The sequence below is a fragment of the Pelobates fuscus genome, chromosome 5 (genome assembly GCF_036172605.1).
Source record: "Pelobates fuscus isolate aPelFus1 chromosome 5, aPelFus1.pri, whole genome shotgun sequence".
In the NCBI taxonomy this organism is placed as follows: Eukaryota; Metazoa; Chordata; class Amphibia; order Anura; family Pelobatidae; genus Pelobates; species Pelobates fuscus.
The window spans coordinates 372,406,354-372,433,557 of NC_086321.1; the positions used below are offsets into that span (position 1 = coordinate 372,406,354).

Consider the following 27,204-nt stretch of genomic DNA (forward strand, 5'->3'; position numbering starts at 1 on the left):
AGTATAATTCTGAGCTCACATTATAAAATCTTCAGCTGTTTTGTTAAACTTTATTTTCCATTTATCTTTGACACAAACCCAGAAAATTTCCTGGTTCGGGAAAATGAAAGTCTCTGAGAGCTAGGAAGTCGGCATTCTAATTCCCGTGATCTATACATTGTGCCAGGAAATGCTAGTTTGTAAAGAAATAAAGGTTTTGTAAATTGGGGGCCCTTTTCTGGCGATCACCACCACACCGGTATGTAAAATCATTAGTCTGTTTTATTGTATGCAATATGTCATTCTGATATCAAGGGGTAGAAGTATTCAATTTCTCAATCAATTGCCCTCCTTCCTTACTTGCTCATTTTGGTAGTATGTCGATAGGTGTCCTATTAAATATTCTGCTTTATCGACTACATATGCAAAGTTTTTTTTTTTTTATTCCCTATGTAAGTCATATTACAAACATCAATGCAGATATAACACATCTGATACAGCAGAAAAGCAGAGTCCCTGGAACTAAACATGAGTTACTGAACACTTACAGGATAAATAGCTTTAGCTTTGAAAGGCACACTTCAAGCAATGAAACCGAGACGGCATCGCTGGGCTTAGCTCAGACAGAGCTTGTATCTCTCCATAGGAAGTAGTGAAGGCGGAGAGCAGTGCCTGGCGTGCCACAGGTAATAAATTAAATCAGTTTGATTCCTTACAGGGAGGTGGGGAGGGCATTCTACAAAGTGTTTCTTTAATATCGTAATGAAAATACATCTTGGAGATTGTAGTTAATGGATACTTAGCTTTATGATCCCCTATTACAGTTAGGAGTTAAGATACACAGACAGCTTCACATTTCTCTGTTGCCATTTCCTGTGGATGGCAAACCACTTCATAGCTGGTAACAAACAGTTTCACTCTCTATGATTAGTAGAAAAAAAAAAAAAAAAAGGAGCAGCTAATGTTCTCTAGAGGCATAACTCAAATTGTGGGTACTATTATCACTATTAAAATGATAAACTGGCTTCTTGTTGGGAGGCAATGGTAAGTCGTTCCACGACAGCAGGAGCATGCATTCGACATGGGTCTTTTTACAGAGATTGCTCGCGTGGACTAGGGGTACTCTGTATAAATACAAGCTATTTTAAAGACAAACAAGATGTGAGAATCAGGTGTTACAGAGAGAGTAAGCCTCTGGTTAACGTAGAGTGCTCCTCTGGGATCTGGTGATATTATATCGGAGGAAGGAAGCTTGCGGTCATAGTGTGAGACACTGGAAATGGCAATTACATTAATGTAGTGTTTTACTGCAGCGGGCTACATGCTAAACACACTGGGGGCAGGAGAGGCAGCATACAAGGATAGCTAAATCGGACATGTTTAAAGGAACAGAGAAAGATGGCTTCAAGGATCAGTCAAATGAGATGAGCTGGGCTTCGCTGCCCCCCGGCCCCTGCTGGCCATGTGCTGGTTGCTGCTGTTGAGGTTGCTGTTGACCAGCTCCTACTGGCATCTGGAAGAAAAGAATGGGCTCAACATTCATTAATCAGACCCATCAGTAACAGCTAAGCCTCCCTCCACCTCAACTAACTGATGAGAACTACTTCTTAATGTACAGATTTTTTATTTACTTCTAAAGTTAGCTACTAGTGCTACAGACCACAAAGCAAACAAAGCATCCATAAGCCAGGTACACAGATTGCAACAAGATACTAAACCAACACACAAAGCGTGCCATATTATGTACATTGGACACACTACACCAGATTCGTAAACATTCTATTGCCCCAAACACTCTGCACTCCTCCTAAAGCTCTATTTCTACACAAACCCTCTATCCTGCACTTACTGGCTGGTACATAGGTTGCTGTCCTCCAAGGAAAGGCTGCTGAGAGGGCATGTTGCTCAGAGCTGGATCCTGACCAGGGAGAGTGGTCATGAGGTTCTGTAGAAAAGAGAGTGAGATAAAGCCACACTTAGATTCACATTCTATAATGAAGACTTGACTGAGTGAGCTAAAACATTCACATCCCAGAAAGACTGAAAAATGAAAATTAGCTATCAAATAAGGAGTAAATGCAGTGTACAAGTAATCATTATGAATGGTTTCAGATCAAGTCATTCCATTAAAAAAATAAAAATAAAATGGAGGAATTTGTTCTTCTACCAGTTTATCCTCTAAAACAAACACAAAATAGCAGCACTGGCAATATCAGAATGAAGATGGACCTAACTCCTTTCTGTTACTTAAGACAGATTTACCTGCATATTGTACGGCTGGTAACCCATTGGAACGTTCTGAGTGGGCATGTAACCCATGCCGCCTGCTGGAGGATTCTGGGACATTGGAGGAAGGCTCTGTGAAGCCACATTCTGTGAATAGAAACCAAGTTATTCAAACGGTCACCTCCACTGGGATCTCAAACGTCTTATCTATTACATTTTCTTACAGATATAGGATCCCTGCAATGTACTGATCAGTTGTTTAAAATTTGAAACATTAAAGAAGTAAATAAATACAAAGTACCACATTTCCTCTAGTCAAGGGTCAAACAGACAAGGTCTTGGGTCAGTGAAGCTCCTCCTTTTCTTGGTCTTACCTGGTAAGGCTGGGTAGGTGTAGGTTGGTAAGAGGTATATGTTGGGTTGGTGGTTGGCACTGGTTGCCCTTGCTGAGCTGAGGGCGCAGAGCCACCTGGATACATGTAGGCATTCACCATGTTGGGATCTGGGGGAGCCACGAGAAGTTTAAAATATAGACCGTGAGCCATCTGAATGTACAAAATCTCAAATCATAGTAATGAAGCGACCCTCACCTGTGCCCGGCACCTGCATGGGTGGGTAAGGAGCAGAGGTTGCCTGACCTGGCTGATTCATATACACACCATGCATTGGGGACCCCTCTACAGAGCCTGATGGACTGAATGTGCCAGGGTAAGCATTTGGCCCAGAGGGCTGGTACATGACTCCTCCTGATGCTGGCAGTGACTGTAGCTGCAAAAAAAGTACAGAAGTTATTGAGAGCTTGCCGATAGTAAGACCTGGGCCTAAGACAAGTCGGCACGATTTGTGTCTTATGAAAAGACTGCAGTACCTGAGCATAAGGCAATGAGAAAGCTGGCATCTGAGCCCTCATTTGGATGGTCTGTTTGTGTTGCTCCAACCGAAGCTGTCTTTCCTTCTCTTGCTCCTGCAGTCGTTGGATGGCGAGCTGCCGTTGCATTTCTAGGTATTCCTGGAACATAAAACTTTTCATCAGATAAAGAAAGCTTACAAATAAGGTTCTGTGACTAGACGGAGCAAAATAATCCCAAACAATTCAAGGAACGACCTGAAATCAGATCATTGACAGTTATAGAAGCAAAACAAAGTCAGTATTCTGTTAGATACAAATAGTGTCCACATAGACATCAACAAAGCCCCTATAACAGAATACCTGCTTCTTTTGCCTCATTATCTCCAGTTTCTGTGCCAGCTGGATTTGCCGCTGTCTCTCTGCCTCCTCCGCGGCACGGCGTAGCTTCTCGCGGTGCTCCTCACGGAGTGCGTTTAGTGCACCCCTTGCATCCCTGATCTGGGCCAACTTGTCCTGCAGTCCTTCGTAGTACACTGTTTGGAGAAGCCAGTATTTTATTCCATCTCACTCACATAACACATGGTACACACATTGTTGCCGCCACCCGCACATTATAAAGTCATTTTATGGTCACTCTCCCTTTACAATCGGTAATTCCCAGTAATTCCTTTTCATGATTGCCAATAATAATCATTTCGGCAAATATCAAACCTTATTATTAGCAATCTTGAAATGGAGGAAAGAGTCCACTTGACCTAAATGCCTCTGGGTATATAAAGCTGTATATAAAAAGGTGTCCATTGGCACATAATGAATAACAGAATCACCCACACCACGTTCGGAGCGGTAGATACCATTTCCAACCCAATGCTCGCCCCCTCACCCCACGATCTACAAGTCCCATCACAACACTCACAGCGCCTCTCGTCTAGCTGATTGAGCAGCTCCAGTAGCTGTGGGTGCATGTTGTTTATGGACTGGAAGAGGGAAAGAACGGCAGAGTCGTTGGTGATACTCCTGCCACGCATATGGTTGCTCTTCATTCGGTTGACGAAGGTGGTGACAGCATTCTGCAGGGCTTTCAGGAATTGTTCGTGGTTCTCCTCAGATTCCCCATTCTGGTACTGCTGCTGGAGGAGAGGGACAGAGGTCAGTCCTGGCTCAGTTGGTACACGGAAAATATCACACTAATTCCTTGGAACATTAAAAATAAGTATACACAGCCCCTGATTTAGTAGTGAAAATCCACGCACTGTATTCATGATATAATTCCTTGGGCCTACATTCCCAAAATTCAGCAGACATTCAGCCTCTCTAGTGAATACATTTAAAAATAGTTATAATCCCCTTTAAAGATTAAACAGATGTGCAACATAAAAGGGATTTTATGTCCCCGTAATATACACTAAATGGTGAAAAGAATAAAGATAGCTATATTACAATTGACATAGCATTAATAGCTCAGCCTGGCCTGCTCTTACCTCCATCACATTCACCATGCTCACTGGAGGCACCTCACTCGCCTGGACCACCGGCTCTGCCATTGGAATGGGTGCGGATGGAGTGGGGCTTTTTCTCACCTCCTCTTGCTTCTTCTCCCAGTAGTTACGATTGAGGTAACGAGCAAGCTTTGGGAAAGGGGAGACAGAGAAATAGAGTCAGGATGAAAAAACAAGGAGAGCAAACATGAAATGGTCTGTTTCAATTTTCTGTTTGTTTTACCTCTGGGTCGATTTCCTCAGCAAGAGGGGCAGATGAGTTCTAGAGAGATAAAAAACAATATACATTATATATATATATTTATTGAGATTAAGCATCCTATGAGCCTCCCTTCCTCAACACACTTTTACTTGGAGCAACGCTTCTTCCCTTCCATTTAGACAATCTAATTCTCCTTCCCACACCATCTCCATGGTGCAGTTATACTGCCCACACCCCTTCCATGTAACTGCCCTGTACCACACCCTCTTCCACCATCACACCCCTACCATATTGCTGTCCTCATACCCTTTATCACACCGCATCTGTTTACCCTTCCAAGTAGCTGCTCAGCATATTTACACGGGGGCAGAAGAAAGGGGTTAAGAGGCTATGAACGTGTGTTTAAGAAAATGATTCAAATAAATGGGGGTGGAGGGGGAGTCTTTCATCAGTGTCTAATTGTACAGATACTCACTGCAACAGTGGAGTACAGTGTGCTGGCTGGAGGGGCAGACGAGGTAACGGGCGTAGGATCAGTCTTTGGGTACATGCCATAGGTGGTCTTTTGCTTCTGTAATGAAGAAACAAAGTAACACAAGATGTTTAAACCTTTGAAGCGTTGAGGAAGCATCACTAACATTTGTTGAATAATCCCTATTTTGCATGTATCCAATAAACAAGCATACACTGAAATGCAGGATTTTAATGGTTACTGTTATAAGAACTAGGTGTGCTGTGCAAATACTGTATAATCATGTCATTTAAATACCATTACATAAAAACAATGATTTGCATTACATTTAGATGCATGCTTCCTATCTGATCATTAAAGGAACACACTACACAACGAAACAACTATAGCTTAAATAGTTTTTGAGTATAGATCTTACTGCACTATTCTCATTCAGGAGTTAAATCACTTTGTTTATGCAGCCTTAGCCACACCTCCCCTGGCTGAGACTCACACAGCCTCCCTACGATTTCCTGAAAAGGAGTCAAAATATTTTAGCTTGCCTGTTATTAGCTTTCAGGAGCATCTCGTGTGGGTTTAAAGTAAGATCTGGGTGAAAATAAAACCCCTTTTCTTTCTGGAGAATGTGTGAATGTGTGTCACTGAAACAGGAGGTGTGACTGGGGCTGCATAAACAAAGTGATTTGACGCCTAAATGGCAGAAAATCGAGCAGTGAGACTGCAGAGGTAGGATCTGTACAACAAAACAGCTTCATTAAGCTAAAGTTGTTTTGGTGGTATGAGTCTCCCTTTAACCCCTTAAGGACCACACTTCTGGAATAAAATGGAATCATGACATGTCACACACGTCATGTGTCCTTAAGGGGTTAATCATTGACCAGGATTGGTAGGATAGGAAGCAAAAATTCAATTGAAGTGGTTTAAATTCTGAATTTATTAACTCACTAGTAATTCACCAATATTTTTCCACAGCCGATAATTTTTTACACAAATCTGGCATTAAATAAACATGCTGACAGCAATCGCACTCATATCACTCTCAGTCAGCACCTCCCCGTCTTCAGATGAGCTCTGCATGTGGGAACTCACAGGCAGGGGAGATGTGAGGTTGCGACGTGGCACCTCATTGGCTAGTGCCTGGAGTTTCCAAATGCGGAAGACGGCGTGCGGTGACAGAGAAGTGAGCAAGTTATCAGTAAATTACAAGACCGATTATCACAAATATGCCGAATACTGGCTCTAATAATTGGGCTACCAACTCACCATCCGCTCTTTTTCCTCGGCCTCAGACTGAGACAGGGCGATTGCTAGCTGCAGCTCCTCCTCCTCCTGCAGGGCTGCCTCATCACGCTTGGGGGGCATCTACAGTTGGAGACAGGTACCAAGGTGAAGCACGTGGAAAGGAAAGAATAGCCAGTAAATAATAAAAACAATGCCCTAAACTAAGGAAAGATTAGACACAAGTTAGGGAGTGGGGGAGACAGGAAAATAACTCAAGCTGGTACTATTAAACTAAAGCACCAACAGCAATTGTAGAGGAATTTTTGTTTTGGATTTGAAGTGTGTTGATTGGGTGCGATCAATCTTCTCAGCTGAGATGAATTACTGTTTGTTGATTTGGTGTGGTGCAGCCTCCTAAACATTTTACAGCGTGTAATCTAACTGCTGCCATGCTCACCTTTCTGTTGGAAGTCTCTGTCCCTGCCGCTCCCGGCTCCTCCTGCCCCACCTGTGTCTTAAATTAACAATTAAACAAAGACAAGAAGGGAAAGAATAATAATATGAGAGGAGCCGGACGAGCAGAGGAGACTAGAGGTCAATCAGAGAGGGACTAATATCTTGGGGAACCACGGAACACTAGACCCACTGCTCTCACGGAAAAACTAGACCCGGAGCCCTCAAAGACAACTAGACCCACTGCTCTCAAAGACAACTAGACCTGGTGCCCTCAAAGACAACTAGACCCGGTGCCCTCAAAGACAACTAGACCCGGTGCCCTCAAAGACAACTAGACCCGGTGCCCTCAAAGACAACTAGACCCGGTGCCCTCAAAGACAACTAGACCCGGTGCCCTCAAAGACAACTAGACCCGGTGCCCTCAGAGACAACAAGACCCAGTGCCCTCAGAGACAACAAGACCCAGTGCCCTCAGAGACAACTAGACCCGGTGCCCTCAAAGACAACTAGACCCACTGCTCTCACGGAAAACTAGACCCGGTGCCCTCAAAGACAACTAGACCCGGTGCCCTCAAAGACAACTAGACCCGGTGCCCTCAAAGACAACTAGACCCGGTGCCCTCAAAGACAACTAGACCCGGTGCCCTCAAAGACAACTAGACCCGGTGCCCTCAAAGACAACTAGACCCGGTGCCCTCAAAGACAACTAGACCCGGTGCCCTCAAAGACAACTAGACCCGGTGCCCTCAAAGACAACTAGACCCGGTGCCCTCAAAGACAACTAGACCCGGTGCCCGCAAAGACAACTAGACCCGGTGCCCGCAAAGACAACTAGACCCGATGCCCTCAAGGACAACTAGACCCGATGCCCTCAAGGACAACTAGACCAGATGCCCTCAAGGACAACTAGACCCGATGCCCTCAAGGACAACTAGACCCAGTGCCCTCAAGGACATCTAGACCCGCTGCCCTCAAGGACAACTAGACCCACTGCCCTCAAGGACAACTAGACCCGGTGCCCTCAAGGACAACTAGACCCGGTGCCCTCAAGGACAACTAGATCTGGTGCCCTCAAGGACAATGAGACCCTGTGCCTTCATGGACAACTAGACCCGGTGCCTTCATGGACAACTAGACCCGGTGCCTTCAAGGACTACTAGACTCGGTGCCTTCAAGGACTACTAGACTCGGTGCCTTCATGGACAACTAGACCCGGTGCCTTCATGGACAACTAGACCCGGTGCCTTCATGGACAACTAGACCCGGTGCCTTCATGGACAACTAGACCCGGTGCCTTCATGGACAACTAGACCCGGTGCCTTCATGGACAACTAGACCCGGTGCCTTCATGGACAACTAGACCCGGTGCCTTCATGGACAACTAGACCCGGTGCCTTCATGGACAACTAGACCCGGTGCCTTCATGGACAACTAGACCCGGTGCCTTCATGGACAACTAGACCCGGTGCCTTCATGGACAACTAGACCCGGTGCCTTCATGGACAACTAGACCCGGTGCCTTCATGGACAACTAGACCCGGTGCAATCATGGACAACTAGACCCGGTGCAATCATGGACAACTAGACCCGGTGCCTTCATGGACAACTAGACCCGGTGCCTTCATGGACAACTAGACCCGGTGCCTTCATGGACAACTAGACCCGGTGCCTTCATGGACAACTAGACCCGGTGCCTTCATGGACAACTAGACCCGGTGCCTTCATGGACAACTAGACCCGGTGCCTTCATGGACAACTAGACCCGGTGCCATCATGGACAACTAGACCCGGTGCCATCATGGACAACTAGACCCGGTGCCATCATGGACAACTAGGCCCGGTGCCTTCATGGACAACTAGACCCGGTGCCTTCATGGACAACTAGACCCGGTGCCTTCATGGAAAACTAGACCCAGTGCCATCATGGACAACTAGACCCGGTGACTTCATTGACAACAAGACCCACTGCCTTCCCGGCACAAAATGCATAAAAGACAATAAATGCTTAAAGTTAAACAAATCTGTGAGAAAGGGAATATTTCCTTAGACCACCATCACTTTCTAATGTTATTTCCAGATGTTTCAAAAGGCTCTTGTTAGTTTTAAATATCTAACAACTTCACAAGGAGGTGGTGTATTTTTCTACTCTAGGTATTGGTGACTTTGTTTGTACTTGTTCTGGTAAAGGAAAACAGACCAGACAAATAAAGCAGAACTAGGTGGGAACGCACAACAAAATAAGAAATTGCACAACTCCATGGAGCACAGACATGAACATACTGACAGGTCCTCATATTCAGCTCTCCAGCAAACACACAGAAGTGGCACACAAACATTTACGATACATACACAATGACCAACACTCTGGGGATGGACCAGGACACCTCAACACAGGCAGGGTAATCAAGTATCAGGATTTAATATGGACACAATGGATGCATATCAACAGGAGCAGAGAAGACTTGGGAACTCACCTGTGATTGCTGAGATAGAGGGCTGGTAAGATACTCGGGGGGCAACTCTCCACTTGATGTGGATTTGCCCTCACCTTTCCTGGAATGAAAGAAACACATCAATATGTCTGCATGAGAAAGGTGCAAATCTATGAACATGGCATGATGGGTAATACAATATCTGGACGGGTAACAGGTGGAGGAGATGGACAGGATAAAAACTCATGGTGTGAAGAAAGTGAAAAACATGAACAGTGCAGCTCAAGTTACAAATTAGCACAGAGGAAGGAAAAACTCTCTGTGAAGACGTGTGAAGGGTTAGCTACTCTGTTGAGATAACTTACATTCAGCCTCCTTTCTTCCCTCACTTACTTGTTGAGCTGCTCGAAGCAAGGCTCACAAACTCGAACCTCCTTCTCAATTCCAAACTTCGGGATGGTAGAGTATTTGGAAGAACATTTCCCACAGAAGATCTGCCCACAAGCACGGCAATGGTGCTGCAAAGAAAGGGAGAACACGTAAGACAGGGAAGAAACTGAGAAACACAAAGGGGTAAGCAAACAAAGTAATGTAGAAGGCAAGGGAAGTTTAAGTTGAGTATGAAAAGAAATGGGAAGCTATGGATATACATAAAATGCATAAAATGTCCACGTTCTTGCAGAGAAAAGCACCTAACACTGACCTTTCGGGTCATTACCCCAAACTGCACCCGACAACGGTGGCACTCCTCAGCATCCACCCACTCAGGAGCCTGCAAAATATGAGCATTCATATTTTCTTTATGCTCGGCATGGCAAAAGAAGGCAATATATTTAGAAAAAATTAGTAGGAGGCACACGTGTCCAAATTTGCCAAACTCACCCGCTCTGCGGCAAACATGGCATCGCTCTCCTTAAACTCAGGGAAGTTATGACCTGGAATAAAAAAAGTTTTTTAGAATAATTATGGGGTTAAACCTATTTCGGTACTATAATTAACATAAGACAGGAAAAAACACAAGACACAAGCATTTTGACCTCAGTAAGCTGGTCTCAATGTTTCAACTACTCTGTATCTCTCTCTCTCTGTGTGATGTGTTTCACACACGTTTCAATTAGCCACACACTGCAAACCACACACTTCAGCACAACTGTGGTACTGCAGTTACCATGAGCCTCTGCCAGACTGTCATACGATAGCTATAGGCTGTTATCCTATGGAAATACAGTATAATACTATAAATATTGCCCCACAACTTACCCTCCACTTTCATGATTTGGTATGTATCTTGCACAACCTTATACTTTGGCTCGTTACGAAAGGCATGGGCCCACGCCTGGATCAGGTAAAGGATCTTGTTTCGTACGTTGGGCTCCACCTGTCGCTGAAGAGAACATTAACACTTGTCACATGAACATGGCCCAGGATCGCGTACTAGTAATGGTTATGAAGGTACAGAGATCTTTATGTGAGGCTCCTAGAGAATGACTTGGTTACACAAAGCAAAGAGAGCACTGAGATTAGAAGTAGGCTCAGCTCTCAAGTGAGCGAGAAAACTGCCTAGCAGCTTGTAAAACAAGAAAAGGAGTGGATCTCGCATAAACACGAAGCCTAATCTCTGTATGTTAAATGTGACACTATCATGATCTGAGCTCAATGACACACCGGCTCACCTGACTAATCAGGAAGCTGTGAAACATGGTCACATGACTCACCATTCTGCTCTCTGCAGGGAATTTCCATCCAAGTATAGAGCCCCAAGCAAGAATAAACAAAACAACCAGAAAATACTCACACTTGCGGGTGGGGTCGTCAAAGCATACTGTGGGGGGGGACGACAGATTTTCTTTGGGGGCTTAGGAGGAGACGTTGGCTTTTGATGCATACAATACACACTACTTGGAGGAGTAGTGGTGGCACGGTAGCAGGGAGATACACGTCACTGTGGTGGGGGTGGGTTTTGGTGCACACATTAATGGTACACTGTCGCCCTTGTTTTAAATGCACACTGTCAGGCTGGGGGAGAGTGTGTCACTGATATCATATGAGGGTTTCATACAGATTTATTCTGCTTAGCTGTAGCCAAGGGAGATTAAGAGTATGCTCTCACCTGGCTGAGGTATGGCATTTTAGCTCTCTATTTCAGATTTGATAGATGCCCCAGTTATATTATCTTTATCCACTTAAAGACCACATGGCGGTCTCTGGTGTCATACAGTGCAGGGCTTTAATGCCCAGGGACGGCTTAGACCATCAGTAAAAGCTACCTGCAGTGGTTACATCTTGCTGTTGTCAAGGAGCTCCAGGGTCTCCTCTGTCAGCTGGGGATGCAGTTAGTGGCCCCAGACTGACAGGACAGCTATGAGCAGAACCCAGAGTAAGCGCAGCTCATAGTCCTTTAAATCTCTCTCAGTCGCAGTATTTCTGAGTCTGCCCTTCAGGAAAAAAAAGGAAAACCCCAGGTATTTTTAGATATCTGGGGGTCCTCTCTGTCAGTTGGGGCCAGAGTAAGTGTCCCCACACTGACAGAGATATGACCAGCGCTCAAAGCGTTGCTCATAGCCCTTTAAATCATTGCTCATGCTGCAATCAGACAGAGCCCTATGTACTGTGTGAGCTGGGAATCCCTCTCCCTTGAGAAGTGAGCTTAGTGGTACAATTACGACAGGAATTATGGGTTAGATTAGAGGAGAAGGTATACATGTGGGGTATCACTGTACTTGAGAACAGTAGCAGAATACAAAATATGGGATGTTTGCAGTAGTGGGACATGGTATATAAATGTTTCCAAAATAAATAGTGTGGAATAAAACCCACAAAATAGTTTTACTTATTTGACCTGGGTGCCAGGTCCAGCTAGGATTAACCCTTGTTTCTATAAACATAGCAGTTTCAGAGAAACTGCTATGTTTATAAATGGGTTAATCCAGCCTCTCACTTCTTGCAATAGTTGTTTTACAACGTCTAAAAATGTATTAAAATCCTACATATATTGGGAATTTAACAATCAGGACTAATTAGTAAATCTAGTTTGAGTTATTTTTCTTAATTTGCAATTGGTGTGACGAAATTATTAAAGGGACACTATAGTCACCAGAACAACTACAGCTTCTTGTATTTGTTCTGGTGAGTAGAATCAGTCCCTTCAGGCTTTTTGCTGTAAACACTGTTTGTTTCAGAGAAAATGCAGTGTTTACTTTACAGCCTAGTGATAACTCCACTGGGCACTCCTCAGATGGCAACTAGAGGTGCTTCCTGGGGCAGTGCTGCACAGTGTGACTGACATTCAGTGTCTCCACCCTCTGCATTGAGACACTGAGCTTTCCTCCTAAAGATGCATTGATTCAATGAATCTATATGAGGAGATGCTGATTGGCCAGAGCTGTGTCTGGCTTGTGCTGGATCTGCCCCTGATCTGCCTCCTTGACAGTCTCAGCTAATCCTATGGGAAAGAATTGTGATTGTCTGCGATCACCACTTCTGATGATGCCAGCCAAGCAGGCAGATCAGGGTGAAAGCCAGCAGCAGTCTGGAATAAAGGTAAGATTTTATTATATTTACAGGGGTAAGGGGGATGGGCGGGCAGGGGGGCTAGATAGTGTTTTTAACACAATAGGATTAGGAATACATGTTTATGTTTCTGACCCTATACTGTTCCGTTAAAAGTAAAACTGAGAAGAAGAAAATTTTTTTTTTAATCATTTATTCCTATTTAATATTGTGTAATGAATAGAAAGCCCTATTTTTCCTTAAAAAATTATATATAATATATATGGGTGCACCTAAACAGAAAGCGAGAAATTATGGTAGAATAAACACATGGCAAAAGCGACAAAAAGGCCTTGGTCACAATTGTGTAACATCACAAAAAAGTCTTACTCCTTAAGGGGTTAAAGAACACACCTGGCACCATAACCACTACTACGCCACTTTGGTATGATGTTCTGCTTTGAGATCTGATTGAAAATAAAACAATTTTTTCATGGAGGCTGTGTCAGTCACAGCCACGGGAGGTGCATTGTTTCATACTTTTACTGTAGACGTCTTCTCTATTTCAAATTAGCTCATGAAAATTAAGCTTTAGTCATTTTTAGAAATGTGCTTCTATTTTTAGATCTCGCTCTAGGTATCTTTACTTTGTCTCTGTCATACAAACAATCGAGGTACAGGGCTGGTGACAGACAGCTGGGGAATTTGGATGATGTTCTGGGTCTCATTTATTAACATTTAAATTAATAGAATTAAAAAGTTTTTAAAAATAATTAAAAAAAAGTTAAAATGGTATAATTTCATTAGGTTTCATTACAGTAAACGAAAATGACTTTGTTAAGGTCTGGCCCGCCAGGGTGGGCCTTTCCCTCATCTGATGACCCTGGGTCCATTACCTTCTGTAGTTCTTTCAGTTCCTCCATGGTCTGCTTGTTCGCCACCTCATCGTGCACAGTCTGGCCGCAGTTTTTCACCACAGACTCCAGAACCTGTACGGAACACAAAGCGGTGAGATCTACCACTTGTCTGGATATTATGGGAACACCGTTTTCTTAATGTTTACCGAGCTCTAAACATAAACAGGCACTAGATATGATGTTATCAAAGAAACATAGAAAGGACAAGGCTTCCTGAAAGGTATATAAATATATACTGTACGTGGTACATGTTCCTAGGTTTGGCCTTATTCCACAGAGATACCTCACCTCGAGAGCAAATAGAGCCACGTGTGGATTCTTGTCATTGACCTTCTTCTTGATGGCATTCATTGCATATTTAGCTCTAAAATAAGAAATGTGGGGTGAGTCTTCACCAACAGACAGAACTAGAGACAAAGGGGGAAGGCTAATTGAAGATTACCTCTAATCCTAATAACAAGAAACCACCAACGGAAAGCTGTCACTTCATAGAATTTGTAATACTGACTGAGTTAGTTACTAAAGTGATAATTCAAAGTGAATTCCAAATTTAAGTACAGAGTAGCCAGATTAAAAAAAACAGCCACATTTTTTCCATTTTGACCTTAAATTTGAAATTCACTTTGAATTATCACTGTAGTAGATAACCATGTGTTTTTTTTATTTGTTATGTGTCTTACATCTACAAAATGACCTTAATAGAGCTGCAAACTAGCCCATATAAACATATAGAATACAATATGTTCGAATCCACTACCTACTGCCCGAAAATCATTCTAGTATTCTTAAAATACATGATGTGAACTTTTTGACTATTTATTAATATGCTATTTCAATTACGGTCTCCTCTATATTAGTGAGGTAAATCAAGCATGTCATCTCAGTTAAGTTGACATGATATAGAGTTGTAATTCATATGATTTCGACCCCCCATTGAAAATCAGGTTTATTGTCAAAATTTACAGACTTTCAGCTGTTTGCAATGAACAAATCAAACAAAAGCAATTGAAATAGCTCGACGCAAATCAAAAGCTTTAAGTGGTTTCCTCAAATTCAACAGAAAATGCAACTTATAATGACTTATCCAGTCTCAAAATTATTCAACCCCGTGAATAGAATCCCTCACAACAGCACAAATATGCGAAATAGGTGTTGTAGGTGTTGTGTGCTTGAGCTGGAGCACTTGAAATACATGAACTGGCTAGGGGTTTGTTGAATGTCATGTTTAACTGCATGTTAGAAATAGGGCTGAGTCAAAAGAATGGTCCACAAAGTCCACAAAGAGAAGAGCTCATTGTCTTCACAAATAAGAAACAGGATACAAAAAGAAAGCTACGGCACTGAATGCTCCTGGAGACACTGTTGGAAGCATAGTTTGCAAGTTTAAAGTTGAAGGAACAGTGATTACACTACCTAAATGGGGCAGAATAAAGAAGCTGTCAATGGCTGCAATCAGATTTCTGAAAAGGCAGGTTTTGAAAAACCTGCTAGTGACTGCAAAAGACCTGGTGGCAACAGGCACCCGAGGTTTCAGTGAGCATAGTAAGGCTCGCACTAAACGCAGAATGTTTTCCATGCCAGACCTCCAAGTAGTACTTGTGACGAAACCAACCTCGCCACTGGGCATTGGAGAAGCCTGTTTGCCCGCCTCCTACCTGCTGACTATGGCCCTGGGTTATTTGGCCCTTCATGTACAATATTTGGGCATAATGGACTTATATTCTACGGTTTCTGGCCCTTTAACGGTTTGGTACTTCGATACTGCACTTCGGATACAGTCGAAGTGCCGAAGCCGCCAAAGTGCCCACCATTAGACATTCGAACACGTGGCGGTGGCCATTTTAATGCAGTCGAACGCGGTCAGCGGTGACCTGTACCTTTCCCTACCCTTCGACACCGCAGCTGGAGACTAAGTCCCGTTCCAACATTCGAACACCCGTTCGAATGGGACTTTGTCATATTTCCATGTGAAATAGACCGCCACTCGACTAACGACCAACGTGGAAGTTTAAACCGCGTTTTACTTTGACACAAGTCGAAGTGCGTTCGACTATTCGAACGCCACCTTCGGATGGGACTTTACCGATTTTCAAGGCAGGAATAGACCGACCACACAGCCTGAAATCTGTGGAACTATCTTGGGCATACAAACAGACGTGTGGTCGGTCCAAAGAGACTTTTTCCATATCTCTGGAACCCCTGAACCGATTGGTACGAATTTTTAATATGTTTGTCCTCAAGTTATGTGGTTCATGAAAATATAAGTGTTATTCCTGTGTGATACAAAATCATAAAGTTATAAAAATGTATAAAATGTTTAAGTTTAGCTGGGAGATAATTGAGTAGATACAGTAAGAAACTCAATTATCTCCCAAGCAGAGGGGAGGGAAACTGTGGGTTGTACTATTATGTTATTGGTTATTTTATACCTCCCTGTGAGCGGTCCTGTATTGGTAAAGATTGTAATAAAAGCCAGACTGGGTGTGCTAGCACCTCATATCATCTTGTACCTTCATGAAGTTTCAGCTCATGTTTGGGGGATTGGAGAACTACACTCTGGGGATTGCTATAATCACTATACTCCCCAGGGTATGATCACTGAGCTCTGCTAAGAGCTTGTTCCTGTTCCTGCCCTCTGGAATTCAGAGAGGTCCACCTACTGGAAGCTAGACCCTGGTCTTTGGTCCAGAGTGGGTAGCGTGGCGAGACCCCAACCAAGCTGCGGCGGTTCGTGGGAGTCTACAGTGGTTATGGTGACTGGTGGAGTGCTTGGAGTCCTCGGAAAGCACTAGGAGCATCCGTCAGCGGAGGGTACCCGGTCGGGGTGCCAGCGGTTCCGTTACAGTACTGTCCCAAAAGCACAAGAAAAGTCGGCTCCAATGTGCACACACAATAACATGCTACGTCATGTTTCCTATTAGAAATACTCAGCAGAAAGCTGGCTGCAGCAGGGATTATTACAAGTGTTTGTTTTTGTCTCTGGGCATTGTCCAAAATGCAGATTTAGCCAGGTGTATTCTTACACTAAGTTTTAGTAGGGGTAGAGGTTGACCAGGTGCCTAAAATCAAGCTTTAACATTCAGATGTTGGACTTCTGTACTAGAAAACTATGTATTTGAGGAAAACACAATATGGTGTGAAACACAATGGAGATTCATGCACAAACACTGAACTGAAATCGGAATGACAACATTTAAAGAACATTTTTATCTGATCTAGAAAAATGATCTGCCTTCACTAGTCACAGCTCGGCTATTCTGGCCTGAATTTGCCCATTTGTATTTCAATTTGCTGCAAACCAGGGTTTTGTGAATAAACACCAAAGCTACTACTTGTTTAACTGCATGAAAATCTGAGAAATAATAAACTCTGGCAGGTAGGTAACAGGGATACACTTACTGGGTGTCTCCCTGACGAATCATATCACATATCTGCAGAATGGACTCCCAATCAGTCTCCAGCAAGAGCTGGCTGGTGGCTTTATCTGTAAAGAGGAAAACAGAATTGATTAAATCATGCTATCTCCTAACAGCCTGATTTGTGTGATATGAAATAAAGCGGACAATCACACTGTGTTTTAGTTCAGTATTGATCCCAGACTGCCATATATTTTAATTTTCATGTCAGCCATCCGATCCTGCAAAAGTTCCTTCGTTGAAGAAACCTATCTGCAATTCTCCCATATAGAAGCAAATCCTTAACTTTATTTGAACTCAAACCCAAATAACAGACTCTGTGCAAACACGTCTCCCTGAAGTCTTCTTCACATAACGAGCCCCTCTCTGGGTTTCCATCTAAGAAATTACCCCAGGAATCTGTTTCACACAATGGACTGGTCCATTCGCACCTCATGAATATTTGTGCATTAATGTAACTAACAGACTAAGCAATGATTCCTATTAAAATTGCATAAAACAAGTCTGGAGTGAGTCTGGTGCAGTTTTGCTGAATATATCTTCCATTATAGGTCCTGGTTATAGGCACATCAAAGCAGCCAACCCAAAATGGGCTTTTATATTTAATCCTTTATGGTATAACAGCATTATCCATGGCTCAGATATAAAAAGACATCTCTGTACTGTAGGTATAGAATCATACGCGTTCTGTTGTAATCTATGAATACTCTGATCTTTCTAATATGTCTACTTGTCCATACATTTAGTGATCATTCAGCTATCACAGTTTATGAACAGTATTACATGCAGACTAAGTCAGCAGGTATATGTTGTCATAAAAGTATACCCAGACGTCCTTCCGGTATAATATGTCATGCCACTTTAGAAGCGTTACCAAAACACATTTAGCTTAGTGAAGCAGTTATGGTGTATAGATCATGCCCCTGCACTCTCTCTGCTCAGCTCAGCTCTCCATTTCAGGAGTTAAATGTTTCATGCAGGCTCTGTCAGTCACAGCCAGAGCGGCATAAACAGAAACAAAAGTGATTTCCCAGGGGGCATAGGCCCGCGATACGGAGTACATACCCGTCCATACTCAATTCTATTCGGATTTGGGATGCTTGCCATCTCAAATACAGACTGGCACCGTCCCCCTCCCCAATGACTCCAATCCTTAGGAATGGGGACTTTCTCCCCGGCATGGCTCCCAGAGATTTTCGTAACATCGAACGAACTGGGCTGCAACGTCTACATCAGCTGTATCGAAATGGCTCGGTAGTTCAATTTGCGGAACTACAACAAGGGGCCCATTTGACCCCCGCGGATTTTTTCCGCTATGTCCAGATTTGCGACTTCGCTAGCAAACCTCACATTAAGACATCTGCTCTGGGTCAGTTGACCTTTTATGAAAGGCTTTGCTCCAACGGGACCGCCCCCAAGGGAATGATTACGCTTCTGTACGCTCACTTGAGCGCAGAAACTGGAGAATGGGGAAATCTGAATTACACGGATCAATGGGAAACGGACCTCGGTGAAGTCTTGGAGGGATTGGAGTGGAGGGAGATATGGGAGGCAAATACCACTGTCTCGATTTGTGTCAATCTCCAAGAGCAAGCATGGAAAACTATGCTTCGGTGGTATACCACGCCTGTGAAACTATTTTGCATGCACAAATTAGATAATGATGACTGCTGGCGGGGCTGTGGTTCCCGGGGCACATATATCCACATGTGGTGGGAATGCTCAAACCTCACCGGCTTCTGGAGGTCAGTAGAAGACCTCCTGAGGCAGACGTTCAACAGACCCCTAGGTATGGATCCCTGGGCATACCTGCTAAATAGGTCTCTCGATGGTTGGACCAGGAGGGAACAAAAAAATTGGTGCATAAGATAACCCTAAGTGCGCCCCGTGCTATAGCGATCGCGTGGCTTTCCCCGGAAGGCCCGGACTTCTCCGGAGTGATATCTAGGATTAGAAAATGTAGAATAATGGATGACTTAACTGCTAGAGTGCAGGGGACAATAGCGTTGTTTCAAAAGACTTGGGAGCCATGGGACAATAGTCTACTGGGCTCGGGCAGTGCTTGACGGCACCTTATCTTGTTGCGGAGACACCCCCCCTCTTTCCTTTCTTTCCTCGCATCTACTCTGCTTTCTATATTTCGGCTGTTTCTCCTTTTTCCTCTCTCTTTGCTCTGGATTTTCACTTTTCTCAGTCTCATCCCTTTCTTGTTCCTACTTTTTTCTCACTCCCCTCCCTCTGGTTTCTCCATGGGAGGTGGCGTTTTCTTTTTCGCCTCCTGTAGATACGAAGATGCGGTTGGATGAACAATGTAGTCTGTGAGCGAGTTGGGCACTCACATAGACTGGGATCACGGTCTAGCTGCCATGCAAGTACCTAACTTTAGACAGCGGACACCTTGGGCATATGTCAGGGATTGGCACGTGATGTCAATATAACTATATACAATATGGCCCGGCGCAATGATTGTACTGTTTTCGTTATTTCCCCGATTTTTTTCTGGGCTTCTCTCACAGTCATTGTTCCTCTTTTTATATCAATATGCAACGTGAGTAGCAAGGCTGCCATTACTCATCAACACAGAATTCGATTTTGATTGTGTATGGAGCGCTACGTGTCATCCAACTCACTGTTACCTAACAGAATTGTGTTTTATGTTTTATTTTTTTTACTCTTCAACCTTCAAAACTGTGTTGTATTAATCTATGACATTGTCAAATACTGTAAGATGCACACAGACGCTGGTTTGGCTCTGTGTAATTGTTGTTGGTACATGCACGACAAAAAAAAAGAATAAAAAAAAAAAAAGAAACAAAAGTGATTTAACGATAACTATATATAATGATATTGGGGAGTCTATACATAGTTACTATATATTTAGTGATATTGGGGGGGTCTATACATGGTTAGTATATAATGATATTGGGGGGTCTATAAATGGTTAGTATAGTTATTGGGGGTCTCTAAATGGTTAGTATAGTTATTAGGGTCTAAACATAGTTAGTATAGTTATTGGGAGTTAATTAATGGTTGGTATAGTTATTGGGGTTTATTAATGGTTAGTAAAGTTATTGGGGGGTTTATTAATGGTTAGTATAGTTATTGGGGGGTTTATTAATGGTTAATATAGTTATTGGGGGGTTTATTAATGGTTAGTATAGTTATTGGGGATTTATTAATGGTTAGTAAAGTTATTGGGGTCTATTAATGGTTAGTATAGTTATTGGGGGTTTATTAATTGTTGGTACAGTTATTGGGGGTTTATTAATGGTTAGTATAGTTATTGGGGTTTATTAATGGTTAGTATAGTTATTGGGGGTTTATTAATGGTTAGTATAGTTATTGGGGGGTTTATTAATGGTTAGTATAGTTATTGGGGGGTTTATTAATGGTTAGTATAGTTATTGGGGGTTTATTAATGGTTAGTATAGTTATTGGGGGGTTTATTAATGGTTAGTATAGTTATTGGGGGTTTATTAATGGTTAGTATAGTTATTGGGGGGTTTATTAATGGTTAGTATAGTTATTGGGGGGTTTATTAATGGTTAGTATAGTTATTGGGGTTTATTAATGGTTAGTATAGTTATTGGGGGGTTTATTAATGGTTAGTATAGTTATTGGGGGGTTTATTAATGGTTAGTATAGTTATTGGGGTTTATTAATGGTTAGTATAGTTATTGGGGGTCTATAGATGGTTGGTATAGTTATTGGGGGTCTATAGATGGTTGGTATAGTTATTGGGGGGTTATTAATGGTTAGTATAGTTATTGGGGTTTATTAATGGTTAGTATAGTTATTGGGGTTTATTAATGGTTAGTATAGTTATTGGGGTTTATTAATGGTTAGTATAGTTATTGGGGTTTATTAATGGTTAGTATAGTTATTGGGGTTTATTAATGGTTAGTATAGTTATTGGGGGTCTATAGATGGTTAGTATAGTTGTTGGGGGTCTATAGTTGGTCGGTATAGTTATTGGGGGTCTATAGATGGTTGGTATAGTTATTGGGGGTCTATAGTTGGTCGGTATAGTTATTGGGGGTCTATAGATGGTTGGTATAGTTATTGGGGGTCTATAGATGGTTGGTATAGTTATTGGGGGGTTATTAATGGTTAGTATAGTTATTGGGGTTTATTAATGGTTAGTATAGTTATTGGGGTTTATTAATGGTTAGTATAGTTATTGGGGTTTATTAATGGTTAGTATAGTTATTGGGGTTTATTAATGGTTAGTATAGTTATTGGGGTTTATTAATGGTTAGTATAGTTATTGGGGTTTATTAATGGTTAGTATAGTTATTGGGGTTTATTAATGGTTAGTATAGTTATTGGGGGTCTATAGATGGTTAGTATAGTTGTTGGGGGTCTATAGTTGGTCGGTATAGTTATTGGGGGTCTATAGATGGTTGGTATAGTTATTGGGGGTCTATAGATGGTTGGTATAGTTATTGGGGGTCTATAGTTGGTCGGTATAGTTATTGGGGGTCTATAGTTGGTCGGTATAGTTATTGGGGGTCTATAGATGGTTGGTATAGTTATTGGGGGTCTATAGTTGGTCGGTATAGTTATTGGGGGTCTATAGATGGTTGGTATAGTTATTGGGGGTCTATAGATGGTCGGTATAGTTATTGGGGGTCTATAGATGGTTGGTATAGTTATTGGGGGATTATGTGACCCTGTATCTCACACAGGGCTGGCCCCTGACACTCCAGCTGTCGCGGACTACATTTCCCATGATGCCCTTGGCTGGGTGAGTCCAGCTGGAGAGCCCGAGGCTGGCCGTGACCGGTGCAGGACTCAGACCCGGATCCCACGCTTACCCAGCAGCCTTTCAAACGTTCCGCCCCCGCGACCCATCTCGGTACCGAATAACCCGTGACACAGACACCGACACAGCAACAGCTCGTCTTCCGCTTCCGGTGTGACAGAGGGGGCGGGGCGACGGGAGATGGGCGGGGCCGGAAGTGAGAGGTTGCCACAGCTGGTAGCTTGTCCGTCCAATCGCTGGGCATGACGGTTACCAAGGAGACGGAGAGAGAGCGTTTGGAGCTGGACCCTCTTCCCCCCCTTCATTGTGTGGGACACTATAGCCCCCCCCTGTCTGCCTTTAGGGGCCCCTGAGGTCACCCCAATCTCTACCCCCCCCTGTCTGCCTCTAGGGGCCCCTGAGGTCACCCCAATCTCTACCCCTCCCCCCCTGTCTGCCTCTAGGGGCCCCTGAGCTCACCCCAATCTCTACCCCCCCCTGTCTGCCTCTAGGGGCCCCTGAGGTCACCCCAATCTCTACCCCTCCCCCCCTGTCTGCCTCTAGGGGCCCCTGAGCTCACCCCAATCTCTACCCCCCCCCCCTGTCTGCCTCTAGGGGCCCCTGAGGTCACCCCAATCTCTACCCCTCCCCCCCTGTCTACCTCTAGGGTCCCCTCAGTTTACCCCCAATCTCTACCCCCCCCCCCCGTCTGCCTTTAGGGGCCCCTGAGCTCACCCCAATCTCTACCGCCGTCTGCTTCTAGGGGCTCCTGAGCTCACCCCAATCTCTACCCCCCGTCTGCCTCTAGGGGCCCCTGAGCTCACCCCAATCTCTACCCCTCCCCCCTGTCTGCTTCTAGGGGCCCCTGAGCTCACCCCAATCTCTACCCCTCCCCCCCTGTCTGCCTCTAGGGGCCCCTGAGCTCACCCCAATCTCTACCCCCCCTGTCTGCCTCTAGGGGCCCCTGAGCTCACCTCAATCTCTACCCCTCTCCCCTGTCTACTTCTAGGGGCCCCTGAGCTCACCCCAATCTCTACCCCTCCCCCTGTCTGCTTCTAGGGGCCCCTGAGCTCACCCCAATCTCTACCCCCCCTCGTCTGCCTCTAGGGGCCCCTGAGCTCACCCCAATCTCTACCCGACCCCCCCCGTCTGCCTCTAGGGGCCCCTGAGCTCACCCCAATCTCTACCCCCCCCCCCTCGTCTACCTCTAGGGGCCCCTGTGCTCACCCCAATCTCTACCCGACCCCCCCCCCCCCGTCTGTCTCTAGGGGCCCCTGAGCTCAACCCAATCTCTACCCCCGTCTGCTTCTAGGGGCTCTTGAGCTCACCCCAATCTCTACCCCTCCCCCCTGTCTGCTTCTAAGGGGCCCCTGAGCTCACCCCAATCTCTACCACCTCCTCCTGTCTGCTTCTAGTGGCCCCTGAGGTCACCCCAATCTCTACTCCCCCAACAATGTGTCTCCTTCTAGGGGCCCCTGGTGTTGGAAAGACCTTGCTAATGAAGAGGCTTCACAATATCCTTTCTGTTATGGCAGCTATAGAAGGGCAAATTATCTTACATGGTTATTTGTGTTATAGATGAAATTTAATATCTGCCTTGATGCCCTTCCTGATGTGTTTGTACACCGCACCTCCTCTAGACTGTACGCTGGTTTGAACCAGGTCCTCATCAACCTATTGTTGTTCCTGTAACATTTTGTAATTGTCTTAATTACACATGTCATGGTATACATTACCTTGGTTTTTCCATCAGTTTATGTGGCTTTCCATGCCATCATGGCTCTATGTTCTCAATGCAACAAGTGCCTCTGGCTTCACTCTTCAAAACACTGCATTTACAAGTACAAGGATTCCCAACACGTTACCAGGCATACAGGAGCACAGGGCTACAAGTGTATTCTCTTATGAAAATATGGTGGGACCCAACATTCATTTTGGGTAATAAGCAGTAAAAACTGCATTTATTGGGAAAGAACAATGTAGCCAAATGGTAACTCCAACATATTACATGATGGCAGATCATGGAAGTTGTAGTACTGTGTGCATGGCTGTGTTTGCCAGTAGGTAGCTGCTCAGGTGCCTCTCAGCAACTGATACCTACCTACCGTTGGTATTATTTATATAGCGCCAACATATTCCACAGTGCTGTACAATAGGTAAACCAGGCAAACCCTTCATTCTAATAGGTGGGCATTGTAAAGGCAGCCATGTTGAATAAAGTCTAGAGACAAACATTTCAGCTGTTTTGGCTTTAAATTTTAAATCCATTTTGAATTTCTGACATTTGTCATTTAACCCTGCTAGCGAGTAATCGTGGAAGGTTTGGTGCTTAGACGAGGCAGTGGTCAGCAGGGCAATATTAATACTGTCATGGATGAGCAAAGGATAGACTTCTCATATTCCCAATCTTCCCTGTATTCTTTGGTTCAATTCTTTAACCATGTTCATTAAAAATTACCTCTAAAGACACAGAGGACCTGTCTGATGTACCTCCCACCCAACCCACAGTAAGTATTTTTTATTTTACATGAATTAGGCGTATGCATTGGACTTTCTCTATGGTGTGTTTCCTCTTGGGTGTTTACTCACTAAACTTTGAATTGTAGCAAGTTGGAACCCAAAATTTAGGCAAGCGAGTCAAGCCGTGACATGGCTGATTTGGATTTTGTTCCTAAATCGGCTAGTTTAGCCTAAGATTTTCAATTCGGATTTCAATGTGATATAATTTAACATTTAGTATAGGATCGAAGAGAACTGCATAAAAACACAATCTTGGTAATGATTTGACTTGATGTGATTTCTCCTTCAGGTTGGTACCAACTTGACTGACCTAACCATTCATCGGACACGGGTGACAGTGCGTGAGGTGGGCGGATCCATGGGACCTATCTGGTCCAGTTATTACAAGGACTGCAAATCTGTGCTGGTACGTTGCTTTCAGTAATTATTTAGCTGACCACTCTAATAGCTGGAGTTGGGGAACAGGTATCTTATTCTTATGGGCATAAATAGTGATGCCCTGTAGTATGTAGAATTCATATTCTGCAGGAAGGCATTAATCAATAAAGGATAATAAATGGGTTTCCTTCCTGTTGTATTTGAATATTGTGTACTTTAGACTGCACTATTCATGCATCATTCACATGCTTAAATGTGGTGGTTCTGTCATCCTCTAACTACCTTATTCTTTAACCCCTTAAGGACACATGACGTGTGTGACACGTCATGATTCCATTTTATTCCAGAAGTTTGGTCCTTAAGGGGTTAAAGAAGCAGACAGACACATTCAGCACTTCAACTTGCTGAAGTGCTTTTTGTGCCTGGAGTCTGTCATATCTGTGACAATTTAGAAAAATACAGATTTTAATAGAAAAATGCACGTTTATGAAATGCCTACCCAGCTGTCACCGATACAGCCATGAAGGTTTTCTTCCGCTTCCATTACCTCCACATATCTAATGGAAGTAGCAGGCGTGTTGGGCTAGCCTATCTGCCCCCCCAATTCTATGCAAAAACATAGGAAAGCTGCAATCATACAAACTTGCAGCTCTATCGGTTATTTCCCCGGCACAAACTAAAAGTCTATGTCGGAGAAAGAGGGGGAGGGCTTTAGGGATATACCGATTGTCGGTTTTGCCGATATTATCGGGCAATATTCTGATTTTTTGTAAATATCGGTATCGGCCGATAATCACCAGTAATATCGATAATGAGGTGGGCCGGCACGTCCATAATGCAGCACAAGCGGCCTGGGGGGCGCAAGAATAGAGTGACTGGCAAAACTGGCATGGCAACGGGGGGAGGGGGAGGGGGATTGGAAAAGGAAAGAACAGTATGGGATGGCGGGGTAGAAGGAAAGAACACTGTGGCACGGAGGAAGAAAAGAACATGGGGTGTGTGTGAAAGAACACTATGGGGGTGGGTGGTGAATGAACACTGTGGGACAGGGGGGTGGGGACGACATTAAGGGAGGGCACTAAGGTACAGGGGAGGGAGAGGGAAAAGTAACACTGGGGTAGAGGGGGGACCACTAAAAGAGAAGGGAGATGAACATTAAGGTGAATGGGGGGAGCACTAAGAGACAGGTATGGGGGGTACCTACCGCACATATTTACACACATACACACTGCGTCCACTACCCACACTGCATCCACTTCACAAACACACACACACTGCATTTATTAATCAAATACTCACTGCATCCACTACACACAAACACAAATATTTTTGAAAACATAAAACAAATTTGACTGGCATGTATATTTTGTGCATTTACCACTTAAATAAAAAAAAGATTTGCAATAAAAAAAATTAAATAATCATGTTCCGTTAACAGTAGATTTGTGTAGAAATTTTATTTTTTTCAAATCAGTAAATGTACAGAATATCGGTAAGCTTATCGGCCTGAAAGTTCCCAGATTATCGGTTTCTGCTCTAAAAAAATTTATATTGGTCGATCCCTGGAGGGCTTGCAAAGACTGCAGACAGCTGGTTTGCTAATTTTGCCAGCTGATTGTTCACATACCCCCCTAAAGGAAACATGCAGGAAGAAGTACATGTATGTTTTTGTTGGGGTATATCTACTTAGTTATTAAGTTTCAGTGATTCTTTAACTGCTGATACATCCTGTCTTGCAGTTTGTCGTGGACGCTGCTAACCCATTCCAGGTGTCTGCATCCTGTATCCAGCTCTTGTCTGTGCTTTCATCTCCTCTGCTGGTCACTGCGTCGGTGCTTATCATTTTCAATAAAATGTAAGTTTTTAGGGTTCAAATTGGCTCTAAATGTAAAGAACATCATGTGTGTCCCATTTAACAGCTTTACTTGTCTTTTTTGCACGCATATGTATTTTATCGTTTCTATTTTTCCTTTTGTATAACATTTACACAATCATTTATACAATGAACCCAGATCTGCTAATCTCCACTTTGCCACTTTGTATCAGTTAAAGACCCAATTCACAGTTTGTGTCCTTTTATTTATTTTTTTATGAACCGGACTTGATCTTGTACCTAATTTCAGGGACCTAGCAAGCTCCATGTCTCTGGTGGAAATGAAATCACTGTTCAGAATGGATGACATCATTTCCTGTGCAAAGCAGCCAATCACTATACTGGAAATAAGTGCCCTCGATGGCACTGGACTCCAAGGAATTCTACAATGGCTGCACTCCTCCAGTGATTCCAAGAACTGAACATATACATCTTTTTTTTTTTTTTTTAAACAAGTAAAAGAAAATATTGATCTGTACCGTCAAAATGTCACCACACTCGCGTAGACCTGCCACCAATGGGAACAAGCA

The 27,204-nt window shown here is 43.8% G+C and overlaps 2 protein-coding genes across 7 annotated transcripts; one reads left to right on the forward strand and one right to left on the reverse strand.

Annotated features, from left to right (window-relative positions):
* Positions 1-14: 14 nt before the first annotated feature.
* On the reverse strand, positions 15-22,087 carry HGS (hepatocyte growth factor-regulated tyrosine kinase substrate). Of its 6 annotated transcripts, none has more exons than XM_063456224.1 (22): positions 21,977-22,087; positions 17,143-17,227; positions 14,032-14,107; positions 13,723-13,815; positions 10,598-10,715; positions 10,220-10,272; positions 10,041-10,109; positions 9,731-9,855; positions 9,380-9,458; positions 6,907-6,963; positions 6,492-6,590; positions 5,232-5,327; positions 4,778-4,816; positions 4,537-4,683; positions 3,972-4,185; positions 3,416-3,588; positions 3,074-3,214; positions 2,796-2,973; positions 2,580-2,707; positions 2,242-2,352; positions 1,829-1,924; positions 15-1,492 (listed from the first exon to the last, which is right to left on the reverse strand). In XM_063456224.1, exons 1-22 carry the CDS (start codon positions 22,011-22,013, stop codon positions 1,391-1,393), a joined length of 2,316 nt encoding a protein of 771 aa, XP_063312294.1. In that variant the 5' UTR covers positions 22,014-22,087; the 3' UTR covers positions 15-1,390. The 6 variants fall into 6 exon arrangements, with proteins under 6 accessions (XP_063312294.1, XP_063312295.1, XP_063312292.1 ...); XM_063456225.1 differs by having other exon boundaries at positions 6,907-6,957; positions 10,598-10,721; XM_063456222.1 differs by having other exon boundaries at positions 3,972-4,182; positions 10,598-10,721.
* A 1,076-nt stretch (positions 22,088-23,163) lies between these two features.
* ARL16 (ADP ribosylation factor like GTPase 16) lies at positions 23,164-27,111 on the forward strand. Its single transcript, XM_063453411.1, has 5 exons — positions 23,164-23,416; positions 24,354-24,410; positions 24,713-24,829; positions 26,541-26,656; positions 26,925-27,111. The coding sequence occupies exons 1-5, from the start codon at positions 23,357-23,359 to the stop codon at positions 27,094-27,096; spliced, it is 522 nt and encodes a 173-aa protein (XP_063309481.1). The 5' UTR covers positions 23,164-23,356; the 3' UTR covers positions 27,097-27,111.
* Positions 27,112-27,204: the final 93 nt, after the last annotated feature.